The sequence below is a fragment of the Anomalospiza imberbis genome, chromosome 6 (genome assembly GCF_031753505.1).
Source record: "Anomalospiza imberbis isolate Cuckoo-Finch-1a 21T00152 chromosome 6, ASM3175350v1, whole genome shotgun sequence".
Classification (NCBI taxonomy): domain Eukaryota; kingdom Metazoa; phylum Chordata; class Aves; order Passeriformes; family Viduidae; genus Anomalospiza; species Anomalospiza imberbis.
The window spans coordinates 57,997,930-58,023,864 of NC_089686.1; the positions used below are offsets into that span (position 1 = coordinate 57,997,930).

Sequence of the window (25,935 nt, forward strand, 5' to 3'; positions counted from 1 at the left end):
ACTCTAGATACCTGCATTTGAAACCATAAAAACAATTTTCTTCAGGCTAACCACTTACAAGAGCCACAAGCCATAAAACCAAAAACTGGCATGAAAGACCTAAAACTCTTTCTGCAACTCTCCACTGACAAGAATACCTTTTCCTCATAAATCTGAAGACCAAGAGCTACTCTTGAGTAACAAGCCCCTTTGAACACTCATAAATATTAATGCATTTCTGATGGCAAATTCATTGTAGCAACTTTGCTTTCCAAGCTGGTATTTCAGGATGCCCCTGGGATGGGGGAAATGGAATGACAGATAACACTATCTCCCATCACCAAGCTGCAAGAGAATCCTCCCACAAGCAATGCTGGATAGTCACACCAGTAGCCTGTAGGGGATGATAGCTTTAAGGATTTGGCAAGGCACATAGCTGGCTCTAAACCCTACACAGTCATAAGTAACATTTAAAAATTAGCTTTTGTACAGAACACGGAAAAACCATCCAAATTTGCTCACTGCCAAATCACTTGAAGACAATAAAAAAAAGAGCAAAGAACTAGTTTGAGAAAAAAAACACTTCAAATACAAAATTGCAGGAGGAATACAGGGAAGGTGTCAGGATATAAAGCTATCAATTTCAATAAAAGAAGGAAAAATAAGCATTTTAAGTCTTAAAAGGTAAACAGGAAAACGTCAAATATATCAAATCCCACAAGGACATAACTGATTCAAGGAAAAGTATTTTACAGCACTTAAAAAAAAAATCAAAATTTACTGAAGTCAGCTGATTAAGAATGAAACTGATCTACCATCTCAGACAAAAAGTCTACCACTCTCTTGCAATTTGCACTGAACTCCCTTCAGAAATAAATTAATTTGGTTATTTAACGTATTCTCGATGTTAAAAGGAATAATAAGATGACAGGAATTTTAACTTACTAATAAATATTCCAGACATACTGGATTTTAAACTTTTTTCCATGCGTATATCAAATCTGTGATGAGTTATTACTCTGTTTATGGAAGCCAAGCGATGGAAGTCATTGTTCATGAATTCTGGTACCACATGATACAAATAATTTCACTGAATGTAATGGCATCAAGGAGGATGGGATCCATTATGCATCTAATTGCTGAACAGCACCTAAACCAAGGAATACCTCCCTGTTTCCACGTAGGAGCTTACAAAATAATGTAAGTCACACAAGTAATCAGGCTTACAATATACACAGCTGGCTGCATGATTAGGTGTGCAGTCCATAAAGCACAAAACAGGACATCTACGAGGGTTAGATACTTTTCAAAAGGCAACTAAATCTTAAGTGAGATTTTCTTGAGCAGACTTGTTCCCATTTTAGCATCTGTGCCAGTAACAGCACATTAGCAAAAGAGTCTACTGAAAGAAATGCCAAGTAAACACATTGAGGAACCTGGAATGAGATGCCAGGGATGGACCCAAGCAAGCAATATAATTCCTCAAGTCTTCCCCAGTGGAGCTGTGACTTGGCATACATGGGAGAGGCATTTATTTCCTATAGATAAAGGCAGAAACATCCTGCATGGCCACACCACCCACCTGCTGTCACTCCTGCCTGTCCTGGGAAGGCTCACCCATTCCAAGCAGATCCAGCCCTAGCACTCCTGGTCCTGTCTGGCAGGCACTTCTGTGCACTTCCCTCACAGAAACAAAGTTTTGTCTCCTGGGGGAGATGAAACAGTTGGAATCAGAATTGTGTTAAAGTATGTCTTGCAGAACATTTACAGAGAAATCTGACTAATTTTTTCCAGAAGAATGCCAGACAGGGCATTGGTGGTGCCTTATCCTACCAAACAGATGTAGAACTGTCAGGCAGCTATGCAGGTACTCTCAGGATTACTGTACAGTAGCTACAATGACAGGCCAAAGATCTGTTCACTACTCCCTTCAAAACTGGCTATTTATTCTCTGTAATTCATGTATTTCTCAGCTGTCACTAGTTAATCCCTTTTGGGATGCTACTGAGTTTCTGGGCTGAAGTTTAGTCAACATGGGTTCTGCTGGTAATAGGATAATGCAGGCAGTTTACTCCTCAATTTCAACAGTATCTTTAATAAATTATCCAAAACTCACAGAGAATGACCTTCCATTTCTAAAAGGACCCATTAAAACAGAACATATTTATTTTATACTTACTGGTGCTTTTATAGCTCTTTATCAGTCAGGAAACCACTGAACAAGTAACTGATTACACAGGTAACTGCACGTGGCATCACATTTTTAAAATATAGTACAAAGGCAGAGGAAACACTTTTCCCCTGCCACAACCATTTATATAGATCACAGGAATTCCTTCTGTAATGGGTATGTATGGCACAGACAGAAATGCAGTTTCACACTGATACGAACTTTTAAAAATGACCAGAATCAGAAATCCACTTAGTTCAACTGGAGATGGGCAGGTCGGGGAAGTTAAACCTGCAGAAAGCCTGGATCTGATAACCAGACAAACCTGCTGTGATTAAAAGTTTCTGAGTGTGGAAACTTAACTGAAATAAAATCCATCTCCAGCACACAGATTTGCTAACTCAGGTTGTATCTGGTATAAGCTAAGTGATCATTGTTCTATATTAAATGAATCACCCCACTATTGCTCTATTAGGATGGGGAAAGACAGCCAGAATAGCAGTGGAGCAGAGTCCATCCAAAGAGTTCAGAATTTTCTAGAAAATATTCCATATGAACTCTAAGCCACAGGGTGCACACGACACTGTGCAACACCACAGAAATTCATGCAATTTTTGAAAGATGGTTTGTCATACATCAGAGCCAAGTCCTGATGCATAAGATTCTGAGCAAGATAAATCATCCACTGCTGGTTTTCATGTTATTTTGATAACTTTGAAAATCCAAACCCAGGGAGTCAAGCAAGCTATTGAACATGCATCTTCTTTTATAGTTCTACTAAAAAATTTCCTCTACTTTCTTTCTTGCTGACCTGAAGTTGATTGAGCTATTATGCAGTATTGTGCACAGTTGATTAAACTCAGTTTGATATACTCTGAAGGAAAAGGCGTATTTTTCTAGGGTACTTTCCATTATAAGGAAAGTTGATTAGACCCCCTTTTTTTTTCCATTTTGCTGCACCTAAGTAATTTCTCTCAGTGTTTCAAGTTCAGGGCCATAAAATGATGGTTAGTTTAACAGACCATTTTATTAATTCACCTTCCCTAAGGTTTTTCTTTTTAGATATTTTAAAAGACCCCTGATTTCCTAATTTTTGTGTGTGATTAAAGGAGTGGTAAAAAGAACAAATATTGGACATGTCTAACCTGTGTAGAGCTTGCAGTATGAATTATAGATCTCTGGAAGTGACTCAGGCTCAGTTTTGCAATCCTCTTCCTGGTAGACTCCGTTGGCTCCCAGATGGGCGCTCCAAGGAGCTGAAACTTCTGGTGAGAGCTTGACAGGATCACAGAGGTTCCATTTGGGAAGACAACACTCTCTTGTGGTTGAACCACTTCTAATTTGAGGAGATGAGCTATATAAGCTGACCTAGCACCTCTAGGACTGGATTTCCTTCATTTGGTGAAGGATTAGATTTCTGGACTAATCATACAACTTTATGGATAATATTTTTCTATGTCACAAGAAAGAACCTATATCACACTGTAGAACACAGGCTATTAATGAAAAATTAAGTCCTAGGAGTCAGCACCTTTCAAGATTGGTCCACAAATTAGAAACAACACTTAAAAGCTTTAGGCATTTGGTAAAGATGGAGTACTGACATAAAAATAAAAAAAGCTATAGAAAAACAAAAGTAAAAAAAAACCCTAGAACTTTTTAAGTAGTTGAAAAACTGCATTTTTTTTCCTTTTGTTTTTAAAAATAATTTTCAGCTGAAAGCTTTTGTGTATCTAATCTTCTTTAGATTGAGTATCATGATTAGTTTAATCTCAGCATCATTTGAGAAAGGCAGCACACCAGCACCAAGAGCTTTCCGTGATGGAAGCTTGAACACTAAAATTATTGTACCATTCTCACCTCAGGGACTATGACTGCACATCTCCAAATACAACTGAAAGTCCCATTCTACAGCATGCAGTAAAACAGTAATTTTGACTGTTTTGCACTGGATTTACTCATCTGGCTCCTGCAGAAGTGCTCCTGCCCACATGATGTCTGAAGCTTTGCAGAGTATTCCAGGCTGCTGTATTTCCATCTGAGAGAGAAACACCGAGCAGTTCCCAGGCTCAATGTGTTTTCAAGGATATGAACTACCAACATTCCCTGCCATCAAACTCTTCCCAGAGCTCCTACTGGGGCATACAGTTATAGAGGCATTTACTCAGATTTCAGGAGAAGAGTAGATCAGTAACAGTTTAGTTGGAGTAACATAAAATACTGCTCAGGATCAACTGAGTATCAGGCAACCTGTGAAGTACTTCTGTATCACTGTGTAACAACTGATCTTTTTAGGTTTGTAGGGTAAAACTAAAGTACAAATTCTCTTATTTCATCTGAAATTTCTCTTCCTGTGAGCTATATGATCATTCTGTGCCCACATGTGATGATGCTCCTTTTAACAAGCCATTGAGGTTTCCTCTAACTTCATTATTTTGCGACGTTCTTCTCCTCTGGGAGATACAATTACTGAAGCACGGAGACACAGTAAATGAAAATTTCCAAAGTCAGATCTAGAGGGGAAAAAAAAAAAAAGCAACAAAATAACCTAATAACCTTGACTATTTCTCTTGCTCTTAGTCAGTCTTTGGGCTCCCCAGAAGAAGGGAATTCTGCAAAAAGTCTTTGCTTTTCAGTCAAAAAAATATCTCCCTTTCTTTTAACCAACCTACCTTTTTTTTTTTTTTTTTCCCTTGGCTATGCTATAGCTTATTTTTTCTTGTGAAAAAGCTTTCCTAAAGTCTAGTTTCACACACTGAACTAATGCTCTAAGCTCAGATGCCATAAGATTTATTCTCAGAAGAACAGGAACCTTCAGAGTCTAGCAGGGCTCCCTCTTGGACACAAGGCATTCCAGAGGTTGTCATGGCACAGCTTCATTCAGTTCTTGCCCTTTTACAGAACACTGTGCAGCACAAATAGCATTAATAAAAATTAAAGCTAACTGTGGAATACATTTTGTCTTTGCCTGTGAAATATTAACCATACACACAGTCACACAACTTTTGCCTCCATGGTCCTTGCATTTTATCTATTTGTGTCTGGGGAAAATTGGTAAAGAGAAAAAACCCCATTTCTTTGGAAACAGAGATACCCGATGAGGGAACACACAAAACCAGACCCAGTGCTACTCAGTTTCACTTGCATGTTCCAAACTGGTTGTCAAAGCCAATGAACGACCAACAAAGAAGTTTCAAGTGCACAAATATCACTGAAATGTAATCCTAGACATTTCATATGAGAAGCAGACCACGGGGAGATGTTTCAAACTTGTTGCCTGTACAGTAATAACAACACTAGAAGGCAGGGAATCACAGTCATTATTTGACATGGGAATGTAAATACATTTTTCAAGTACTGACACTGCAGTCATTCATGGTAATAAAAACCAGAAATCATTGTTTATTTGCTGGCAGACAAGTTGTCAACTTGTTTATTTGCTGGCAAATTAGTTGCAACTTGTTTCTCATTTTAGAAGACCTTGTTGTTTTCCTTCCACTTCATGTACATGAGCAAAGCTTGAGACTAGGAGCAACAGGTCAGGAGAAATAATTATCTCATAGCTTGAAAGAATGATGGGTCATCTATTTAGCCCCAGAAATATCTTCAGGCTTCCTTAAATTTCACCACAATTTGATTAGCTATGCAGATTTTTTTTTCACCTTCATAAAACATTAATGCTCTTAACATCTCATTTATTTTTTTTTTACTTTATTTTTCCAATTATTTCCATTTCTACTGTATGCAAATCTACTGGTATTTGTACTGCTTGAAAAGGTTGCTTCAAATAGAAGGCGGCAGCTTTTGAAACATTAAACAATTTTTAGACAGGCACTGGGCCAAAGAAGTGTGTCAGTGAGAAGCAAAGGAACAATGCAGCAGCTGACACTGAGCTATCTGGAGAAAACTGAAAACACTTTGCAATTCCATCAAGGTTTTCCCTGCTGCCAAATGAAAACAGCAATGATTCATGCTACCATGTTATTTAGCATTCATCATGCTGAATGCTAAATTCTGAATTACTCAGTTGAAAGTTCACACTGCACTTTTTTGAGTTGGTATCAAAAAGCATCTACCACTGATCTCACATTATGTTTGAAAGGAAACTATTATGAAAAAATTAAAAATAAAACCATAATTTTATTCACAAACTCCACTGCAAAATGCCATAGGGATGTAGCAGGAGAATTCAGCTGCACACAGGTCCCCAGTCAGAAGCTGTCACCTATCAGATGGCCAGGAGAGTAAGATTTGCCCAGTCATGTAGGAAATTGGCTGCAGAATTTACCCAAAATCTAACAGACTCAAGACACTTGTGAAAATCAAAAATAACATGAAGGCTATTTATATTTTCAGCATATAACCTCTATCTCCATCCACACAAACTCATGCACCCCCAGACTCTCACAACAGAGTTCCACCAAGTGGTGTTAACAACAACTCTGGTCACGGAGACCCAATGAAAACAAAAGTTTTTTTCCCAAATAAACCAGGTGAGGAAAAACAAGCAGGAATTTGCACTCTCTCACAGTCTAACCCCCAAGTCCTCATTTTTCCCTTGTTAGTTGCATCATCATAAATGAAAGTTTTAGCTCTTATTCACATTCATCACATTTTCCATAAAGTTTTACACTGAGCATCCCCAAAGATTTCCCAAGCTGCTAGCTGAAGCATACTACTTTAAATAGGTTGCTTTTCCAGGGTGAAAGGAAAGAAAACCATTTCAGTAACATCTCCAGAAATCACTAGCAGTGAACAAATGAAATAGAATAATTTAAAATTTGGCCATCGAATATACTTTGAGAACACTTTCAAAGAACTCAATGCCAAACATATCTACAGAAAAGCAGACCAAAAGAAAAGCCAACATGAATTGTTTTAGTTCTTTTAGAATTCACATATCCATTGTTAAAATGTTCTGCACTTAAACTTTAGACTTACAGTAGGTTTCACAATGCCTTTAAAATATCTAGCAATGCCTATAAATATGCCTTTGTGTGGTGACCAAAGATTAATCTGCAATTTATGAATATATTTTGCTAACTGAGTTTTATCATTTAGTGATATGCTTGAACACTCTTAAATACTTCTTTAGGCAAATCTCTTCTCATGTCTTGGATCCTTCAGCACATCAAGAATTTTGAGGTTCTATCACAAAGAAATTGAAGTGTTTGAAATTATCAGCTCTGGCAGGAAGTGTTACCTCTACTTAAAGTTAAGAACTCAGCATTGTTTTTATGCAAGTTATCTTTTTATTAATTTTTCTTTTTAAGAAAAGTATACTTGGGTTGAGAAGAAAAGGTAAATTTTAAAGAAGTTCATTTAAAAGCCAATTTTCATTTCTTAACTTTCTGTAGGACAAAATCCTTTAACTCCTTTGTCTGACATTACAGAGTATTTTCCCCACACCCTGTCAAACTCTTTCAATTATAAGTGCCATTCTTTTGATAAGGAAAGAGAAAGAAATCCTTTAAGAAGTCATTCAGGCTCATAAGAGCTTACATTACTAGAATATTTCAAATACAATTTCTATTGAAGACTTCATGGGAAAAGACATCAAAAGGAAATAATCTGATCAAAGCACAGTATCTTACTGACATCCACAGATATTGGCACTTTTCTCATGAATGTTTTTCACTGCACTAAATCTATACCTGTGGCTGCTACTTGAATTTAGTGACATGTGCTTGAGAACATTATCAACAGAAACCATTCAAGCATTTTTGAAGGCAAAATAATCTGACAAATGTGAGAGGGGGGAAAAATGGGGAAAGAAAAAGGCTTTTCAACCAAGCAATTTCTCAGAGTTCTCTAGAGATTAATTTTAAGGCTAAAATCACAGTGGTGGTAGTGAGAAGTGCACCAAGGCAGTATTTATGTGCTGGCATCCTCAGAGTCAGGATGCCAGCGGCTCAGAGCATGTCCAAGGCACACAGGGTGAGTTCCTCATTACTACCAGAAGAGCTTAATCCAGCCCTGTTCTCAGTGAATGTGACTGCAGCCTTTAAGCGTGGTCACATTTGGCTTCTGAATCACACCTGACACAGGCGATGCTATTTTCTGTAAGTTGACCCAAATAATTCTTCCAGAATACCACAAAGTGCCAGTGTGCAGCTATTTATCATCACCTAGAATCTGGAACTGTAATTTATTCATCTGTTTCAGGCTTTGCTATGACCAAGAACATGAGGGCACACACGAGTATGCCCACACTAAGGGCCGTGTCATGAAGGTTTGCAGGACAGGAGTGGGGACGAAGGATAAGAACACCCTGACGGTGCATTGCACTGCTTGTCATTCAGGGGACACAGCAGATGTGGAATAGAAGTGCAGTATGAACTGGCACACCGAGATTCAAGGTAAAACAGAGCCACCGTGAAACAAGGCCAGTCCTCTTAGACTTTGTGTACTGAATCTGACACAGGAAAAGGTATTCATCAGACTGCTACACTGCAAGTGGATCAGGACTGAACAAGCTAAATTACCTCACAGATGGAATAAAAGATAAGATGACCAGACATTAACTTTTGGCCCCTGCTGGCTAGGGAAGATTCAATTCATAGCATTTTCTGAACGCTTGAGTCATGAAGTCTGATATCAGGAGACTGCAATAAAAGCTCTGCCCTGCACAGCTGCCCACTGATGTGGACAGCGGTTCTGCTATCAGCTGGCACACACATTGAAATGTTACTTTTCCAGCCATACCACCAGACTGAACTATGGTGTATTGCAGATGATTAAAATAACTGTTCTGCTGAAAGGCCACTTTGTCACTGCCAACACCTTTGGAGCACATAGAGCTTCCACAGAGGCAAATGGTCTCACAGCACTGGAACTCTCCCAATTGCCCAGAAAAGGAAGGCTAAGGACCTTCCACTGGAGTTATAAAGAAAGGAGACTGCGATGGTTCCCAACATAAAACTCCATGCTCCAGCTTTCACACAACTATAATGACAAGGACACAAATGACAAGGACACAAAGCCTTGCCTCCAGAAAGGGATGCTAACCCTGCCCCCTCATGTGATGGAATGCGAGTCCTTGAATCTGATGGACTATGGAGTTCAGGGATGGGGGAGTTAGGAAAGCTGAATGAAAACTATACTTCATGATTGTTCTTAAATGAAAACAAAAGAAAATGGAAAAACGTGTATGAAAAGGAGACAATAGAGAGAGAAAGGAAGCAAGCAGGAAATGATAAAAATATGCCCAAAAAAAGGAAAGAACAGACTATTACTGGGGGTGGAGGAAGGCAGGGAGGGATTATTCAGGCAGGAATTTAATTACTGCAGCTAAAAGCAAGGGAAAGCTGAAGGGTGAGATGGGGGAGATGGAGGAATGCAGTTTGTGAGAAAGTGCAGTAAATACTGGGATGGAGGAAATGAAAAGAGGCCTGTACCCTGGAATTTGAGAGCATGCAAAATGGAGACCCCACCTGAAGGACACAAACTCACAAAGAAGGATGAGTTGTAGGGATTGGGGGTGAGGAAGTGAGCATTCAAAAAGGGAAGACTGCCAGAGTAGAAGGAGTCCAAGGAAAGTGGCTGAGACAGTAAAAACCAAGGAACAAGACCACCCTGGGATGAAACAACCACCCCCCCCTCCAAAAAAACCCCAAAACCCACCCCAAACAACCAACAAAACCACAAAAAAACCCCACCTAAAAACCCCAAAAAACCACACAGGGATCAGAATAATTGAGACAAATGGCCTTATTCATCAGCAGTGAGCTTCTCACTTCATTTTGACATCCTACTCCACAACCTCTCCCCTTTAAAGAAGGAATCAAAATCATTGTCACAAGGACTGACAAGTAAGAGGAGACAACAGTCCACAGCCAGTCTAGGACATCATATTCAGGACCCAGTGTCCTTATAAAAATCTCACAGTCTATTTACATTAGTGGTTCATATTTTTTCCCACCAGAATTCTGAACTGCATGGCCAGGACATGAATTAGAAGAACATTATGCTCTAACCTCTGGTGACGACTGGAACAGATGGCCACTGGACAAGGGTTTGCCTATGGTTATTTCCTTCTTTTCAGATGCATCCACAGCAGCTGGAACACCTCACTGCAGTCCCACTAGCAGCACACAACTCGTAGCAGCAGACATATGCTCAAAGAATTGCCTTCATTAATTAAAGCTGCAGCCTTAAACGTTACTAAAGTAAAATGCAGAGTTTGTAACAATAGCCAGCATTTTTCTCAAATCCACAACAGGAACAGATTTCCTGCTCTATACATAAATATATGTTTTTTAGCATTTGATTCCTAGCCAGCACTGCACAGCCTTTTTTTTTCATGTCGATCCCTGTCAACCCTTCTGAGAGCTTGCTTCTGTAAAGACTGTGTAATAATGATTTTAGCATCCAGGCCATTAACTAATGCAGAGAATCAATCTAGGCAGATAAAGTAAAGCCTTCCCGATGCATAAACAACAGCCCAAAAATGAATGCAGGTTTGGATAAACTTGGCCTGTTTCTTTGGTTTCAGATGTTTCTGTTTGTCTTGCAACTTTCCTGACATTCAGGTAAAGGAAGAACAAGAATCCAAACAGAAAGAAAGCAAGACCAAAGGTTTTCCCCAGGAGATTACTATCAACAGGTTTTTCATAGTTGTATGATTTACAAGTAAGCCATCTTCAAACTAGGCTGTGCTATGAAATCTAGCAAGCATTTGAACAGTAGTCTTGATGTTTATTTATCACTGCTTTTGTAAAGAAAAAAAAAAAAAAAACAGGCAATCTTCTATTCCCAAATATCTCTGAAGAATTACCACAGAAATATAACTTTTTAATGAAAAGCTCTGGATGCTTTTTGAAAAGTTTCTTTTCAGTCAGTGTTTTGAGGACAACCTCTTACAGGTGATATGGTTGCACCTGACCCACTTTTTACCAGTCTGTGCTAATTCCCAACACTGCAAGACTTAAAATTCACATCCTGTGATATGCAGCATTATTACTGCAGTTCAATAGCTGTATGCATGGAAATCTCAGGACAAAATGAGAATTATTACACTGAATATGTAGGACTATTTAATTCATAAATAATGCTTCAAGGAAAAGGAAGGAACCTTGCAAAATCTGAGCCTCTACTGCAATATTATTAACTGTAATGTGAAATAAAAATGTCCTAGAACATGGTAATAACTGCTATAGTATTAAATTTTGCAAGGCATACTCTGGACACACTAATGCCCACTGCCTCCCCACGAAGCTGAACTCATCATGGCTAACAACTAGCTTTTTTAGAGAGATTTCAAGTCATCTGAAAATACCTTCAAGAGGTACTTTGTAATGCAGTGGTGCTCAATGCCAGCAAGAAGACTCAAAAGCCAAACCAGGGCTCCAGTGGCACAGAAGGTCACCACCCTGTCCCTAGAAGGCAGGATGCCACAAACCAGGGGAAATAAACCACAATGCCAGTAGTATACAGCTCAGGCAATTCTTCTAAATATGTTTAGAAGGTCTAATTAACCACCAGCAGTCATGGGTGTGGTCACTTAATTTTTTTAAGCCTCTTCTCTGACAAAAAAAAAATTCCTCTGCTTTTGAAGTAAAAGAAAAAAAAATATTGCCAAATTGTAAACTTATATGTATATTATCTCTGCAAAGCAAACAGCACTACTGAGGAGAACGAGAAAGATTCTGATCTGACACTTTAAAATACAGTAAAACATCTGAAATCTGTGCAGTTGCTTAGTCACCAACATGACTAAGATCCAAATGAGACACAAATAAACAACACTGATACTTTGCTTGTTTTAATAAAACTTCTGTTCTCATTATATAATACACAGGTAGTCACTGAAATGTGCCTTTTTTTTATCCTTCAATTAAGCTAAATTCTACTACTAATGTACCTATCAGCATATATGGAACAATTCAGAGCAATCTGCATCAGAATTCCACCAGAAGAGATGGTATGGTGAAATACACACAGTAAGCCATGCAAAAGGCTCTATTAAATAAAGGATCAAAATTTTAGGACCTGCAAAATCTATTTTCTACTTTTAAATGGCATACACTGGCCTTTTCACAGTTTTCTAACTCCAAACACGTATTTTAAACAAGGGAAACTTCACAAAGAGATTAATTGAGGTCTCCCGAAACATAACTGGGAACCTGAAAAACTGCACTGAGGTTTAGGGAAAGTTAAGGATAACTTGCTTGACATCCCTTGAAGTATGTGAAATAAAATGCTACAGCTCATATTGTTCAAGACAAATGTACAGACTTTAGCTCTATACTTGAATTAATAGTTTCTGAAATCAGCCTTCTGGAATTAAAAAAAAAAAACAACATTTAGTTCTTGTACTGGTCTTTTCCAAAATAAGGTCTACAGAAATTTGGGATTCATTAAACCGTGCCCATTTGGACTCTGCCAGATCTCTGGTCTCACTTTTTCTTTCTAGTCACTTCCCACAGTGTGATGTTTCCTGCTTGTGAAGCCCATGGCTGTGGCACCACAGAAAGAAATCCTGCATCAAGTTAAGAGAAGCTGCCATCCCTGGCGAATGCCCGAGAGTAAAAAAACCACTTATAATTAGGATTCTGACAGATCCCTGTGAGAAGCAGAGCTGGAGCCCACCGCAAGCACAAACCAAGTGTTTGCCCCCTCAGGTAAATTACAAGGGAAACCCAGAGTAACCCACTTATCTTACAAGCAGCAACACTTGCAAGCTAAAGAGCTACTAACAAAAACACAGAATGACACTAAATATAAAGGATTCATCTCAGCAATGCTAGAAGGGAGAAAAAATGGAAAATAGAATATTGTAAAAGGGAAAGTAAGTTTTAAAATAAATATTTCACGATTTAAACTAATAGTAGGAAAGCCCATAAATCATCTTTACAATCTCTCCTCTTCTGAACATCCATCAGCTCCAAATACATGCCTATTACCAGGTCTTCAGCATACATTATGGGATAAAGAGGACTGTAGAAATCTAATTTAATACTGCAGGAAAGAGATGCCAGAGAAAGGGTTAGAGGAGTAGCATAAAATCCTGCAGAGGATTGAATATTTCTGTGAGACTAACTATAGCTCTGCACAGTGTGATTTTGTATAAAATGACATGTAACACCAAGCCAAGGCAGCCAAACCAAAGGTTACCTTCCTCCCAATTTCTGTCTCCCTGCTTGGGGCCAGGAACCCGGGGATTTAAGGCACTGGAGGGTAAAAAAGGCAAGCCTAAATAAAAGGCACAGCAAATCATAAAAATATTATACAGTACAGTACCAATGCTAACATTAACAAAAAAATGTGGCTGGACAGGTTTCCCTGAAAGATAAAGTAGTTCCTGTGATTTCTGTTCTATTTCAGGTATGAAATAATGAAAAAGAATAATTTTGGTAAGTCTGCAGAGCACAGTGCAAAGAGTGTTTGTTAGCGAGCTCATCACAGTGATGACAGGCTCTCAGAAACACTGGTATTTCTGACATTGCTCTGCAATGTGCCCACTGCAATAACTGCCTGTAAACCATACAATATCAGACTCAAACTCTAAAAGCTACTTTTTCTCCACCTCATTTCTCTCCTTTTATGTCTGCTTTGTGGCCAGTTTATCAACGTCCAGAGACCTCAGGCCCTGCAGCACCAGCAGCTACTCGCATTCTTTGAGTTCCCATGAGAAAGGTGAAGGAGTGGATTCACACAATTGCGGCCAAGTCCACCAGTCAAAGCTGTGTTTCAGTTGTGTTGTGTTCCTATCAAATCACTGGTGTTGCAGAAGGGAGAAGACAAAACTTAAGACATAGGCCGACACCAAGTTGTTGAGTTTTGTGTGTACTTTGAAGAGTCAGGATTGCAGTTTTTCCTTCATTCGTAGTCGGCAGAAGAGGATATGATGACAAGCATTGCCTGGGGTGGGGAACTTATTTACTGGCTTAGCAATAAGTTTCTTCTCTTTAAAAATCTAAGACACATTTGTGATCAGCAGCAAGTCACAGTATTTAGCTACAGGGATATAGCTAGATAACAGCAGTTGTGATGGCAAGGAAAAGAGAAGCCCTTTGTTCAGCTTTTTCCTTCAACAAGATAAATTCAGATTCTCCTTCTATTTCAGCAGTTCAGAATTAACCCCCCAGCACAGCAGAATTTTTCTTTAAGTTCAACATTCTGTGCTTATTAAAATTTCATCACTAAAGTTGCTAGAAAATAAGACTTGTAAATAGTGCCCAGCATGGCCTCACTGACATACATCCTGGCAAGCACTGAACCATCAGAGATGGGCAGTGCAATGCTTCAAATCATGGAGAGCAACATCTGAGCACAGACAGCAGAGAAGCACCAAGGTAAGTGCTGCTAATGAGGAGAGGAGAACTGGAAATCTAAAGGAGGAGTCTAAGAAACACAGAAAGACATTTTATACAAAACAGAGAGTACACATGTGGAATCATACAGTGGAAATAGAAGGGCAGAAACCATAAAAGCTTGAAAACACTCTCAAGCACTGAGAGTAAAACTTGCTAGGTCTGATCTATTGTTACATTCAAAACTCTGCCTACCAGACACCTCAAACATTCTTTCTTTTGTACACACTTTTAAACATGCCCCACTTGTGCAGAGTTCAAGACAGCCCAGCAAGAGTGTGGGATGAAGAAGGGAGAAAACCCACCCATAACATTTGAAAGGCCAAAAGGATGAGCAAGAGCCAGAATTCAAGGTTTCTCTTGTATGATCCAGCCTCAGGGCAGGGAGGGGGAGGAACCAAAACCGCTTACCATTGTTACTGTTATCATCAACTAGGATGATCTCCTTGAGCAGGTGAGCAGGAGTGCGGTTGATGGCTGAGTGGATGGAGCGCAGGATCACCGAGAGTGCTTCGTTAACGAATATGAACACAATGCTCACCTCGGGAAGACTCTCAGGAAATGTGAGGTTTCTGCACCTGAAGGGAAAGGTTGAATAAAAGAAAATATGTAAATTTTTGGGAGTCACAATGCAAACAAAAAGTATTTCTGAGAAATCTACCCCCAGTTGTAAGAATACATTAGAAGATACAGAAAGAACATCCTGATACTAAAGCTAAGACAGATGGTGCAGCCAGAAAAAACACATAAAACAGTGGAAAATTTATCTGTAAGCACAGTCAGGGGGTTTAATCAGAAAGAGGAATACTCTCATAACCTAGTGCATTTTTCTTTCCTTTTCCAAAAAGATATATTTCAGCCACATTCTAATTTGCTTATGGAAACAGCAGTATGGAAGTGCTGCCCACAACTTTAAAGCTCCTTAGTGTTTTAATGTTTTTTTTTTTTCCACCTCCTTCTTTCCAAAAAGTATTCAAATCTTTCAATTTTATGAGTAGAAAGCTCTTTTACCACTTAACCTTTTTAAACTGTGAGCAAAATATTTGCTTTCTAATAAAGCCAGAACTTAATTGAGTAAAAGGACTTAACTATTTTTCTGTGAAACGATTAATTCTACCTTTTTCTCAGATTTGAAACTATTTACTAGGATGAAATTAGGCACAGGCTAACTCAAGCAGCATTTTTAGATAAACTTTGCAGATGGAAATGACTTTCTCTACCTTCTGACAACACTGAGTGGCTATCCTCTCCAGACACCAGGGTTCACTACATCCAGGAACCCCTGAAAACTGGAAAGCATAACTAACAGTCAATATTTTGCATACAGAAAGCATGGATGAATTCAGTATTTTTACATCATGCTTGAATATGACTCCTTAATTAAATCTGTTCTTCAGTTCAAAGAGAAAAATTCTTTTAGGATTTTGTATTTTAATTTGTGTAGCAAATAAATCCAAAGAAGTATCACAAAAGCATTCCTCTTCATGTGCTGGATGTTGTACAAAAATTAATTCCAATCGAGATGATCAATTTACTTCTATGCTTTTACAGGTTCTGAAAAAAGTCAGTGCATAGGACACATGACACCCAAGCTGACTGAGATAGCACAATATTCAAAATTCAGCTGGTCAACCAATTTTCTAAATTCAGTCATTGGTTTGAATGATAGTAATCACATTAAAGAAGCTATTTAATATTTTAGGTACTTTTCTCTCTGTCACCATACAAAAGAGTTATAAGGTCATATAAAACAGAAAACAGAGTCTAGAAAAAGTAGTAACAGTTCAAGTCTTAAAAAGTGTACAGTATATTTTTAACACCTGGTTTGTACACCTTTTAGAAACAAATATGAAACCTCACTGTGGCAGAGATCCACAGCTTTTTGTTCCATAGCATCAATACCAGAGGAAAATAATTAAAATGCTGTTTGGATTTACTGATTCCCACTTGTGGCTTGATCTTTTGTGGCACAACAAACCAAAACTTTCTTTCCCAAATCAGTCTGTATTTCGACTGGTGTTTTAATCCTCTATTCATTGGTAAGACAGCTTTCAGCATCAGAATGAAACATTTTCTTTAAAGCATCCAGGAGTTGATTTTATGCAAAATAAAGCACTACCATAAGAGACAAGGGGAGCTGGCTTTTCTTCCAGAAGGCAATTAGCGCAAGGCAGCACTGTTTTTCTCTTTTAGCCAGTAGTGCAGGAGTAAAAACCTTCAGCCAGGATAGAGAGAGCATGAGTTCAATCTTCCCTGATCTCCCCAGAGAACCAAGCACTAGCTAGCTTGGTATGATTATTTTTAGTCCCTATTTTCAGGGTCATTCCACTTTCTGTGGAGCAATTAAACTAAGCTGGAGTGATACCAAGTCTCTCTAACCTCATGTTTTGGGTAAATCCCTTGGAAGAAGGACCTGCAGCACATGTTCAAATGGATGTTTGTGCATTTTAAACCCTAAACTCCACTTTTCATGGCTATGTCAAATCTTCTAGATTATAATGCCACAAAAAATTCTTCTGATCACTTTTTTCTTTCTTTTGCAAGCTAATATTTATTATATCCTTTTTACTAGTGACAATTTGGCTGAAGAAACAAAGAAACAAAGTAATTTTCACAGAGCCTGCAAGTCAGGTGTCAGGGCAATGTACTACGATGCCATTCAATCACAGGATGGATGAGGTTGGAAGGGGCCTCGGAAGGCATCCTGTCCAACCCCTTCCTTGAGCAGAGTTCCCTAGAGCCAGCTGCCCAGGAACAGCATTTTCCTGCAACAGCATATTCAGACAGGGCTGGGGTGCCTCCAGTGGGGGAGACTGTACAACCTGTGCTTCAGTTTGTGCTCTTTGCCTCTGGCCCTGCCTCTGGGCAGCACTGAGAAGAGCCTGGCTTGGCGCTCTTTGCAGCCTCCCTTCAGATATTTACCTTGATGACATCCTCCCTAAGCTTCCTCTTCTCTAGGCTAAACAGTCCCAACTCTATAGACACACACTGGTTTTACATCTTCTTAAGGAGAAAAGATAGTTTCCACAGCTGCCTCCCGTACCCTAGAGTGAGTATTTTAACCTCTGACACTGTTCCTTAAAAAAAGATCACCTTTAGTGATGAACAATCTCTGAAAGTCCTGCTTAAAACAATCTCTAAAAGCCCTGCGCAGATGACTGAGTAGTTGAAATAGCCATAAATTTACTTGGGCTGAGCACTGTCAAACCTGAGGCGAATCTTTGACAAATGTGAGTTTTAGGGACCATCAGGTTTAAGTGGCATTTGACAAAAGGATTTCCAGTGTGCATATTTCAGGCTCCAAGTGGCTGGGTGGCCTCTGTACCTATAATCACATAATAATTCTTAAATACTAACACTCATTTTTTTCCAAAAGATGCTAAAACCATTACAGATCCAGGTCCTTGAAGAACAAACCTATTCATGCCAAATGGCGTGTATGCAACCAAATTTTGAAAATTTGTCTTCAAATAGACTATGAAGTAGTTAACAGGTTTAAACCTACTGAAATAATCTTCAGTATTAGCCTTTAAAGAACCTCCAATTCTTGTTATTTTGGTGATGCGTTTGCAGCCAAAATGAACAGATATAAAATGGTCCAGCAAACAAATCTACAGCCAATGTATCTTTAAGCTTGGGTACGGTAATATTTGTTATCTTCAGCCATAACAATGCACAAAGAAGATAAAATGATACTCTAGCAAAAAATGAAACTCTATCAGGTAAGATATGGTACCTATTAAATAATTAAGAAAAACTGAGGGATTTTTGAAAATACTTTGAATGGCAAAAAAGTATACTGAAAATTGTTCAAAGAAGTTGCTTCCTTAAATACTGGTGTTTTTTTCTCCTCTGTCACATAAGTTGAACTTGAGATAAATGTAAAACATACTATTGCAATAAACTAGTGACAAATTATATTCCAAAAAGGTTCTTGATGACAAAACAGCCCCCAAGACGCTGCTTCCCTGCCATAAATCCATGCATAAACTGACAGGTTCAAACAAAATTTCTGCTTCTGATGAGTCTTCCATCCATTTAAAAGAAACTATTTGCATTGGTTTTCCCACCTGCATTCATTTACATATTACATAGTTGCAATTTTTTATCACTCTGGACAAAATTTTTCACTGCTGGCAACTTGTACAGACAAGAGCAAAGCTTTTAATCCTGTGGATGTAATTTGATTCCCTTTTTGCACCACCATGCCTTAAAAGATAACTACAGATGCCATGAGAGAATAGAATTAGACTCCTCTTTTGTCTAATTTCTTTAGTCTTTTCAAGAAGACTAATTTTCAAGGAGGGTACATTCCTGAACTGAGTTCACGTTTCCTTTTTTTGTTTTTTTCCCCATTAAGACTCATTCATTATCTTTACTTCCACCTCAAATTCACCTTTTGTTTCAATGTGTCTGTAGTTTTTAAAAAAAACACTTTTTCCTCTACATAATTTTTCATATCTGCTGATGACGCTAAAAAAGACCTACTTTTTTTTTTTTTCAATTAAAGCAAATCAGAATTAACTCAGCCCCAGATCCTGCACAGAATGTAAAGCACTTGTGCATTTTCACAAGTATGCCCGTCATCACCTTTATGCCAAGTTTAATGAGGAATAAAATTCCATAGTGATAGGAAACAAAAAAGAAAAGCTACAGAGAGAGAGGAGAGGTCTGCGTAAGTGCCGAAAATATGCTGAAGCGGGGAAGAGGAGAGGAGACTGTACGGATGGAAATCTCAGCTCCATAAAGCTCAGAGAAGGGAGAGGTTGCGTGGCAACCACAACGTGCAGGTGCCAATGGCAGCCCCGCCAAGGGCTCATCCCCGGCTCGGCTCGGACCTGCCTCTCACACGGGGAGGCTCCTCCCAAACTCAAAATCCACGAAGCACACAGCGTGTTCCGGTGGGACGCTGAATTCCACATACAGATTCCAAATGGCAGCTAGGGCTGCAATAGTGAGCATCGCTTCAACAAAGCTAAAAATTACCACTCCACTCAATTACATTGGGCTAATAGCACTAAAGTAGCAGTTGTCATGGTTACCAGAAATTTAGAGAAACTCCTGGTGTTCTATTTCAAGCACAGCTCTGGTAAATGGAGGGCAGCATACATTATGAAGCTTCTTTCAAATATTTGTCCACAAGACAACTCTATTCTTCTATGCATTGTGATAATCCAATTTAGCCAGTCATTAGCTATTAAAATTACTTTAGCATAACTATGCATTAAAGCAGCAAACCAAAAATTATTTCCTGTATTAATAACTTATCTCTGAGACCATCTACAAATACGTACATAATTATGAACTCAAATTATTTTCTGCAAGCTTTGAAAAACTTTCACCAAGAGGATCACATCAAACAATAGCAAAACCCCATTGTTTTGTTTAGAAAAAAAATGTAGCATATATTCCACTCTTTTTTGGTTTTGGGGTATTTTTTTTCGTTTAATATAAGATGCAATAAGGATGTTACTAAAAAATGTTTGCAGTTCAAGTGTTGTTTTATAGTAACATACATGGCACCAAGTTTTAGTTCCAACAGCATAAGAATGTCTCAAAAGCACAAGCAGAAACAGAATTGTACTTTCTTCAAGTACTGCTAACATTTTGTCCACAGTCAAAATGGCCAACAGAAGTTCAAAATACATGGGAGTGGAAAAAAACCCAAACATTCTGGCATAAATGAAGTAAGTCACAGTAAAACACTGGCAAAAGAACGGAGTATTATGGTGTCAGCGATGAAGAGAGACGGGGAAGATTGATTTGGTGATCAGAATCCGATTTATTGTGGGATACAAATGCTTATATACTATTTTAGGGAGGCTATAATGTTTTAGTACAGTGAGTGGGTTAATAATCACATAAACAAACTTCTGCATTTTAAACACCTCTTGCTTGCAGAAGTCTGCTGGAATTTTCTTTTCCTGGAAAACCCATCTGGTTGAATCTTCTTGCAATCCTCTGTTTGCTATTGCCAAGGCATCCTGTTATCAAATCTCTCATGTTAACCAGGTCCAAAGTCCATCACCTGTCTTGTGTCCCCCAACATCCCAACATTGTAACAAATATTTTTGCATTTATGTTTATAGTTTCATTGTGTAATCATACTTCATTTTTCCTTTTGCTATTATCAGTATTTTAAGTGCTGAGCTATGCTAACCAGGTTGGCAATGAACAGCATATAAAAAGGTCTTTTTTTTCCTGTACAAGTGTACATCATCATTAACTTGGGTTATTAGAGCAGCCTGAAGACTATAGCAGATTTGGTATCACTGCCAGTGACATTAAACACTTCTAGAGCAGCCATTTGAGGAGGTACATCTCAACAGATGTAAAAGCTTCGGAAAACCGAAGCTCAGCTCAGAATCCCAGGGGGTGGCTGCTCAGGCAGTACACACTGCTGCTGGGAACCACTCTGACAGCAAAGGTGAGATGAGAAAAAGAAGACTCAGAGGTAGAGAGGTAAGTAAAAGAGAGCATGAAATATGACAGCATTAAACGTTAGGTATTTAATAAGAATGCTGAATACTTGGGAAATTTTAGGACTTCTGTCCAAAACAAAACATTACAGGCTTTTGTGCACTTTTTAAATGACTCCTTTGAAACATCAAAACCAACAAGCAGTATTAATGTTCTCTTTTACCATTAGCAACAAAAGAACTTAGTCAGAAATTAACAAGGAGCCATATCCATCACTAACATAAACCCAACAGAACAGAATGGTTTCACAAGTACATGTCGGGGCAAAAGTTTATGGAATGCAACTCTGGAGGAGCTGGCTTTTGGGAGAAATAGAGATTACATACAAATGCCCAGCCTAAACCTCACTATTTGAAATAACCATTTTTCTTATATCAATTTCAATAAAGGGAAAAAACTATAGAAGTCTGATGCATGCTACATCCAGAATTGTGTTTGCCACCATAAGACTGAGTGACATTCTGGAAAAGTGTACACATATAAAAAACCTTTGTCCCAAACCACATAACTCCCCTCAACTAGCCAATGCTTGATTTTTCTTCTTTGTAATCCCATCTGCATTCAGGGGACCTCTTGCCTGCTTTGTTTGTACCCACTTTATCACAAACCTAATTTGCTGTCTTCAAGGCTTCTACCTTTGTCCCTTGCCAAACTGAGCCTCTAAATAATCAGTTTAGGAACAGTGAATTGTTTGAAAGAAGTGCTTACAAAATAGCCAAAGCTCTTCTCTGCACAGGAAACAGGACCTCTCCTCTGCACTTTTCCAGATGACAAACTTTCAGCCAGGAAAAGAGGCAAACCTGCTGTAAGCCACATGCTATACCATGCTATTTGACAATCTCCAAAGAATTAAAACATCTGAGCTTTAAATGCTTCTTTTGCCTCCCACCCTTCCTGCCTTTGCTTCTTTGCTTTCTTCAAGTCAGTTCCACTGACTGAAAAGGTTGGTTTGCGTTTACTGGCCAGGTTTGTTCATATCAGACAGTCTATGCAGAAGCTAAACCCTTTGAAACAGCTCCCCTGCTGGGATCCTGCTGCAAACCTTTCCTGCTATGCCTCCCTCGCTCATGGCATAATCAAAGAAGAATATTACTTCCCTCTCCCATGTGTGCTTCAGCACAATGGATCAGGCAACAGAAATGTACAAGCCAACAAAGTAGAATCTTAAGTGCATCCACTCAAAAGGAGTTTGGGAGACAGTTTCAGGATCCCTAAGCAATCTAAATTGGTATAATGAATTTCTGCATGAGCTTGTTTCATTCACGTTTCACTCAAAACAAGCTGTTTGGGTACTGCCTGCCCTACTAAAAGTAATGAGCACAACAGAATTATAACTAACACAGAACTGTTATCCTCTGTTCCTGCACGCAGCAAGGGCAAAACTACCTTCCTCAGTGCTTCCAAGCACATTAGAGCTATTTGTCAGTCTGTGATGTAGATAGGTCATGGGCTAACATGACCTATCTAGAAGGGTGGGGAACAGCACAGCACCCAGCTTCAGTAGCACAAAATCAGGCCCTGGCAGAGACAGTACTCCACAATAAACCCTGCATTGTCTACTGAGTATTGCAAAAACTGAGCCCACTTCACAGTGCGAGGATTACTTCAGGAGGCTAAAGTATCCAGGGCATCTCTTATTTACTTCAAAGTGATTATTTTGGACTATGCTGGGAACATCCCTCTGCTAGCACAAATACTCACAGTGAAAAGGAACTAAATTCAGAATAGGACAGGAGGCTCATGGCTGTACAGAGGGTCAGAAACCACTCTGCAGTACCTAAAGCATGAGAAGGTCCTTCTGAAAGGTGTGACAACTGCCACAGCTTGACCCAACTGTGCTCTGCTGGATGTTTCCAACCAATGTGGTGATCTTTTTCTAGAGAGGCCAGAGTTCAGAGGCTTGGGCAGAGTGCACTGCCCTAACTACTAAATGTGTTCTACTGCCTCTTCATGCCACCCACACTGAAGAACTGGGCAAGGCTGAATTTTTGCCCTCTCTTCCATCTGTGTTGTGGCTCCGCAATCTCTAATAGTCCTCTTCTTTTGTCATGGCATTTAATGTTGACAATCTCAACCCTAGAAAATGCTGCAAGTTATAATTTGGTGTTATTACACATGTGGAATGGCCTTTCTCTCTGCAGAACCTTGTAAAGACACACTGAGCTCCCCCTCTAAGATATGTTGATGTGAATTCTCAGAGCACTGCAGGCAGAAAGGTCAAAGCTGAGTCATACCACTATGATATAAAAGGAGTAATATCACAATTTTGGCAGATCACTTAATTCTCCTGCTCTAAACTGGGGCTAACAATGTGTGAATTTCCTTAGGTTTCAGTTGCAAATATTGTTGCCTTCCCAAATTCCTGTACTTCATACGATAGGCTCTGAATACAGATGACAGACCACCACTGAGCCCAGGCAGAACTATGTGAGCTCTACCCCTTTATCTACCTGCCACAAGCCTTTGCCGGGATGCCACTGTCATGCTGACTCCTGCAGAATTACTGCTAAATCCATGCTAATGGGCTTGGTTAGACCTTGGCTAACTCTGTCCAGAGCTGTGGCTAACTCTGTCCAGGTACTGTGATACCTCTTATATCTGTGCTCTCATGGATTTCTAGTCAGAACAGAAACTGAGGGCCAGCAACCGTGACTAACTTGGTCTGCATGTCACTTGCTGCAGGCTCTCTTCAAACAGCGCTGTCCTTGGCCTTTAGCCTGTGGTGCTTGAGCCCAGTACCTGCCAAAGGATAATTTAAATACAGCTATAAAGACTTGAGAAGTGACTTCTGCACTTGGCTTAAAAACCAGGTGCTAGAAATCCCAAAAAATTGATTATTACAATGGAAACATACTTTCACAGGGTAGACTTTTTTTTCCCCACAACATTCATGCATGTGCTCTCACAGAAATGAGAATTTGCTTGCCAGGAGCAGGAATTCTTTTCTCAACAACAGGACTTTCAGAACACCTGTAGCTCTGCACTCCACAGGGTGCTGTAGATACAGCAAACAGTTTGCCTACTGCCTGACAACACAGTTCATTTTCCTCAGGGTCAGAACTTACTACATCCCAGTGTCAGAGTCCCTGCCTGCTTCCCAAGCCTAAAGGGTGCAGGGAACCTGCCTGAGCTACCATTACTAAGCCATTATTCTGTATGTATGTGTCCCTAAACATACTGTGATGTCTGTCATGTTTCTGGCAGTCAGTCAGCAAAGGATCAAAACTTGCACAGGAATTAGGATCATGATTCATTTCTAACTAGAGTTTCTTTTAAAATCCTAACCTTAATTTATTTTCAGCTACAGTAACATTCATTTTCTCCATATTTTTAATTTCTAAAATGGAGTTATAAAAAATTTATATTTACATCATTCAGAAGAGTAATTTCAAAAGAGCTATAAGAACAGAAACATTTCTATCATTGATGTCTAGTTAAAAATATTTCTTTTCCTTCCAGATCAGTTTACAATTAAAAAACAAAAGAGACTGTCCCTACAGGCACCGCTAAACTGATTCAACCAAAACACAAATACAATTGCATGGACTTTGATTTTTTTAAAGACAGTATTTCAGCAAATCTGCAACAAAAATATTTCTACAACGCAATATATAATAATATATAGCACAGATACTGCTAAAGTGCCGCCTGAGATGGTGTTCATATATTTTTGCTATCATCAACTTAATGTGCAGCAAAATGCACTACTGTTTTAGTTATTAAAATATTTGGTTAGAATAAGTGAATACAGTCACATTTGATTCACTAAGTACCCTGCATATTTATTTGAATGATTTCTTTTTTTAATGAGCTGCAAAAAAAAAGCAGTTGTCCCTCCACCTGTTTCTCCATCTCCAGAGCTGCTGCTTGTTCAAAGCATCAAATGTATCACCAACACTTCAAAAAAGTTGAGCATTAACTGTCTCTGTGAACAGTGCTGCCCAAACAGCCCTCAGAGGCACTGAAGGGAAGGTTGTTCCCTCCCCTGGTCCCATCCACCTCCCCAAGCCATTGTGGAATAACCCTGGATGTGTTCACCCTGCCTGGCGTGCACGACTGTGAGCAGAGACCTGCCCAGGGAAGGAGGATCCCTGGGCTTTTAGTGCTTGGCTCAAAGGTGTATTTCACCACTAAAACTGCCGACTGACCTTAATCAGGCAGCTCTGTGCTTTCAAAGAAAGCAGCTCTTATTTAGCCACATTATCTGATAAAACTGAAAACTGGCATTAAAAGGTTCTTTTAGCAGAAAAAACACACCCGCTATCTAATGTAAATTGTAGGTGAGATGAAGCTTCCAACAGATGCTGAAGAAATGTTAATGAATACTTAATGGGACTTTAACAGGACTGACTTTGGGCTCAGCAGCACTTCAGAAGACAATTGAAATGTACAGCCTTCATCGATTTGATAAAAATTACTCATTCTGGCTGTTACCTGGACCTGGACCTATGAGGTAAGCCTTGCAGGTGGAAAAGAGCTGGAAAGCCACAGTGAGGCCCTACAGGTGGAAAAGAGCTGGAAGGCCACAGTGTGGGCCGGCAGGGAGGGCACCCCAGGACTCACGCGCTGGGACGCAGGTCCGGCAGAGCCCTGTCCAGGGGCAGGCGGTCGCTCAGGTAGGCGTTGTAGCCGTAGTACTGGAACTGCTTCAGGGCCAGCCGCCTGTTCTCAGGGCTCAGCTCCTGCCCCCAGTGAGCAAAGAGAGACGAGTCCGCGAACGCTTCTGCAGGATTGTCTTCCAATTTTGGTGGAGCTTCTACGAGAGACAAAGAAAAAAAGGAAACAGTAAGGATCTGCTATTTTAAAAAGTGTAACTTTAACTCCACTTGCTGCCTGTAAGTCTTTCCATGATATGCCCTCACATACTCTTGTGTTGGTGTACCTATTAGCACGTAAGGCTCCAAATTTAATAGTTAAACAACGTTAGGTATAAACATGTCGCCGTTGAGGCAGGACGGGAACAGAAGAACTCCAAGATCACAAGGCGAGATG

The 25,935-nt window shown here is 39.4% G+C and overlaps 1 protein-coding gene and 1 long non-coding RNA gene across 5 annotated transcripts in view; both read right to left on the minus strand.

The window, feature by feature from the left end:
• GALNT18 (polypeptide N-acetylgalactosaminyltransferase 18) overlaps positions 1–25,935 on the minus strand; it is a 205,595-nt gene that overhangs the window by 89,915 nt on the left and 89,745 nt on the right. For all 4 annotated transcript variants that reach the window (XM_068194650.1, XM_068194648.1, XM_068194649.1 and 1 more), the window contains exons 3-4: positions 25,507–25,699; positions 14,875–15,041 (exon numbers count right to left, since the gene is read on the minus strand). In XM_068194650.1, coding sequence (XP_068050751.1) covers positions 14,875–15,041; positions 25,507–25,699 — 360 coding nt within the window. The remainder of the gene's footprint in view (positions 1–14,874; positions 15,042–25,506; positions 25,700–25,935) is intronic.
• Positions 21,982–25,076, minus strand: LOC137476413 (uncharacterized). The gene is made up of 2 exons (XR_011000360.1): positions 23,601–25,076; positions 21,982–23,145 (listed from the first exon to the last, which is right to left on the minus strand). It is a non-coding gene; the product is annotated as an uncharacterized lncRNA (long non-coding RNA).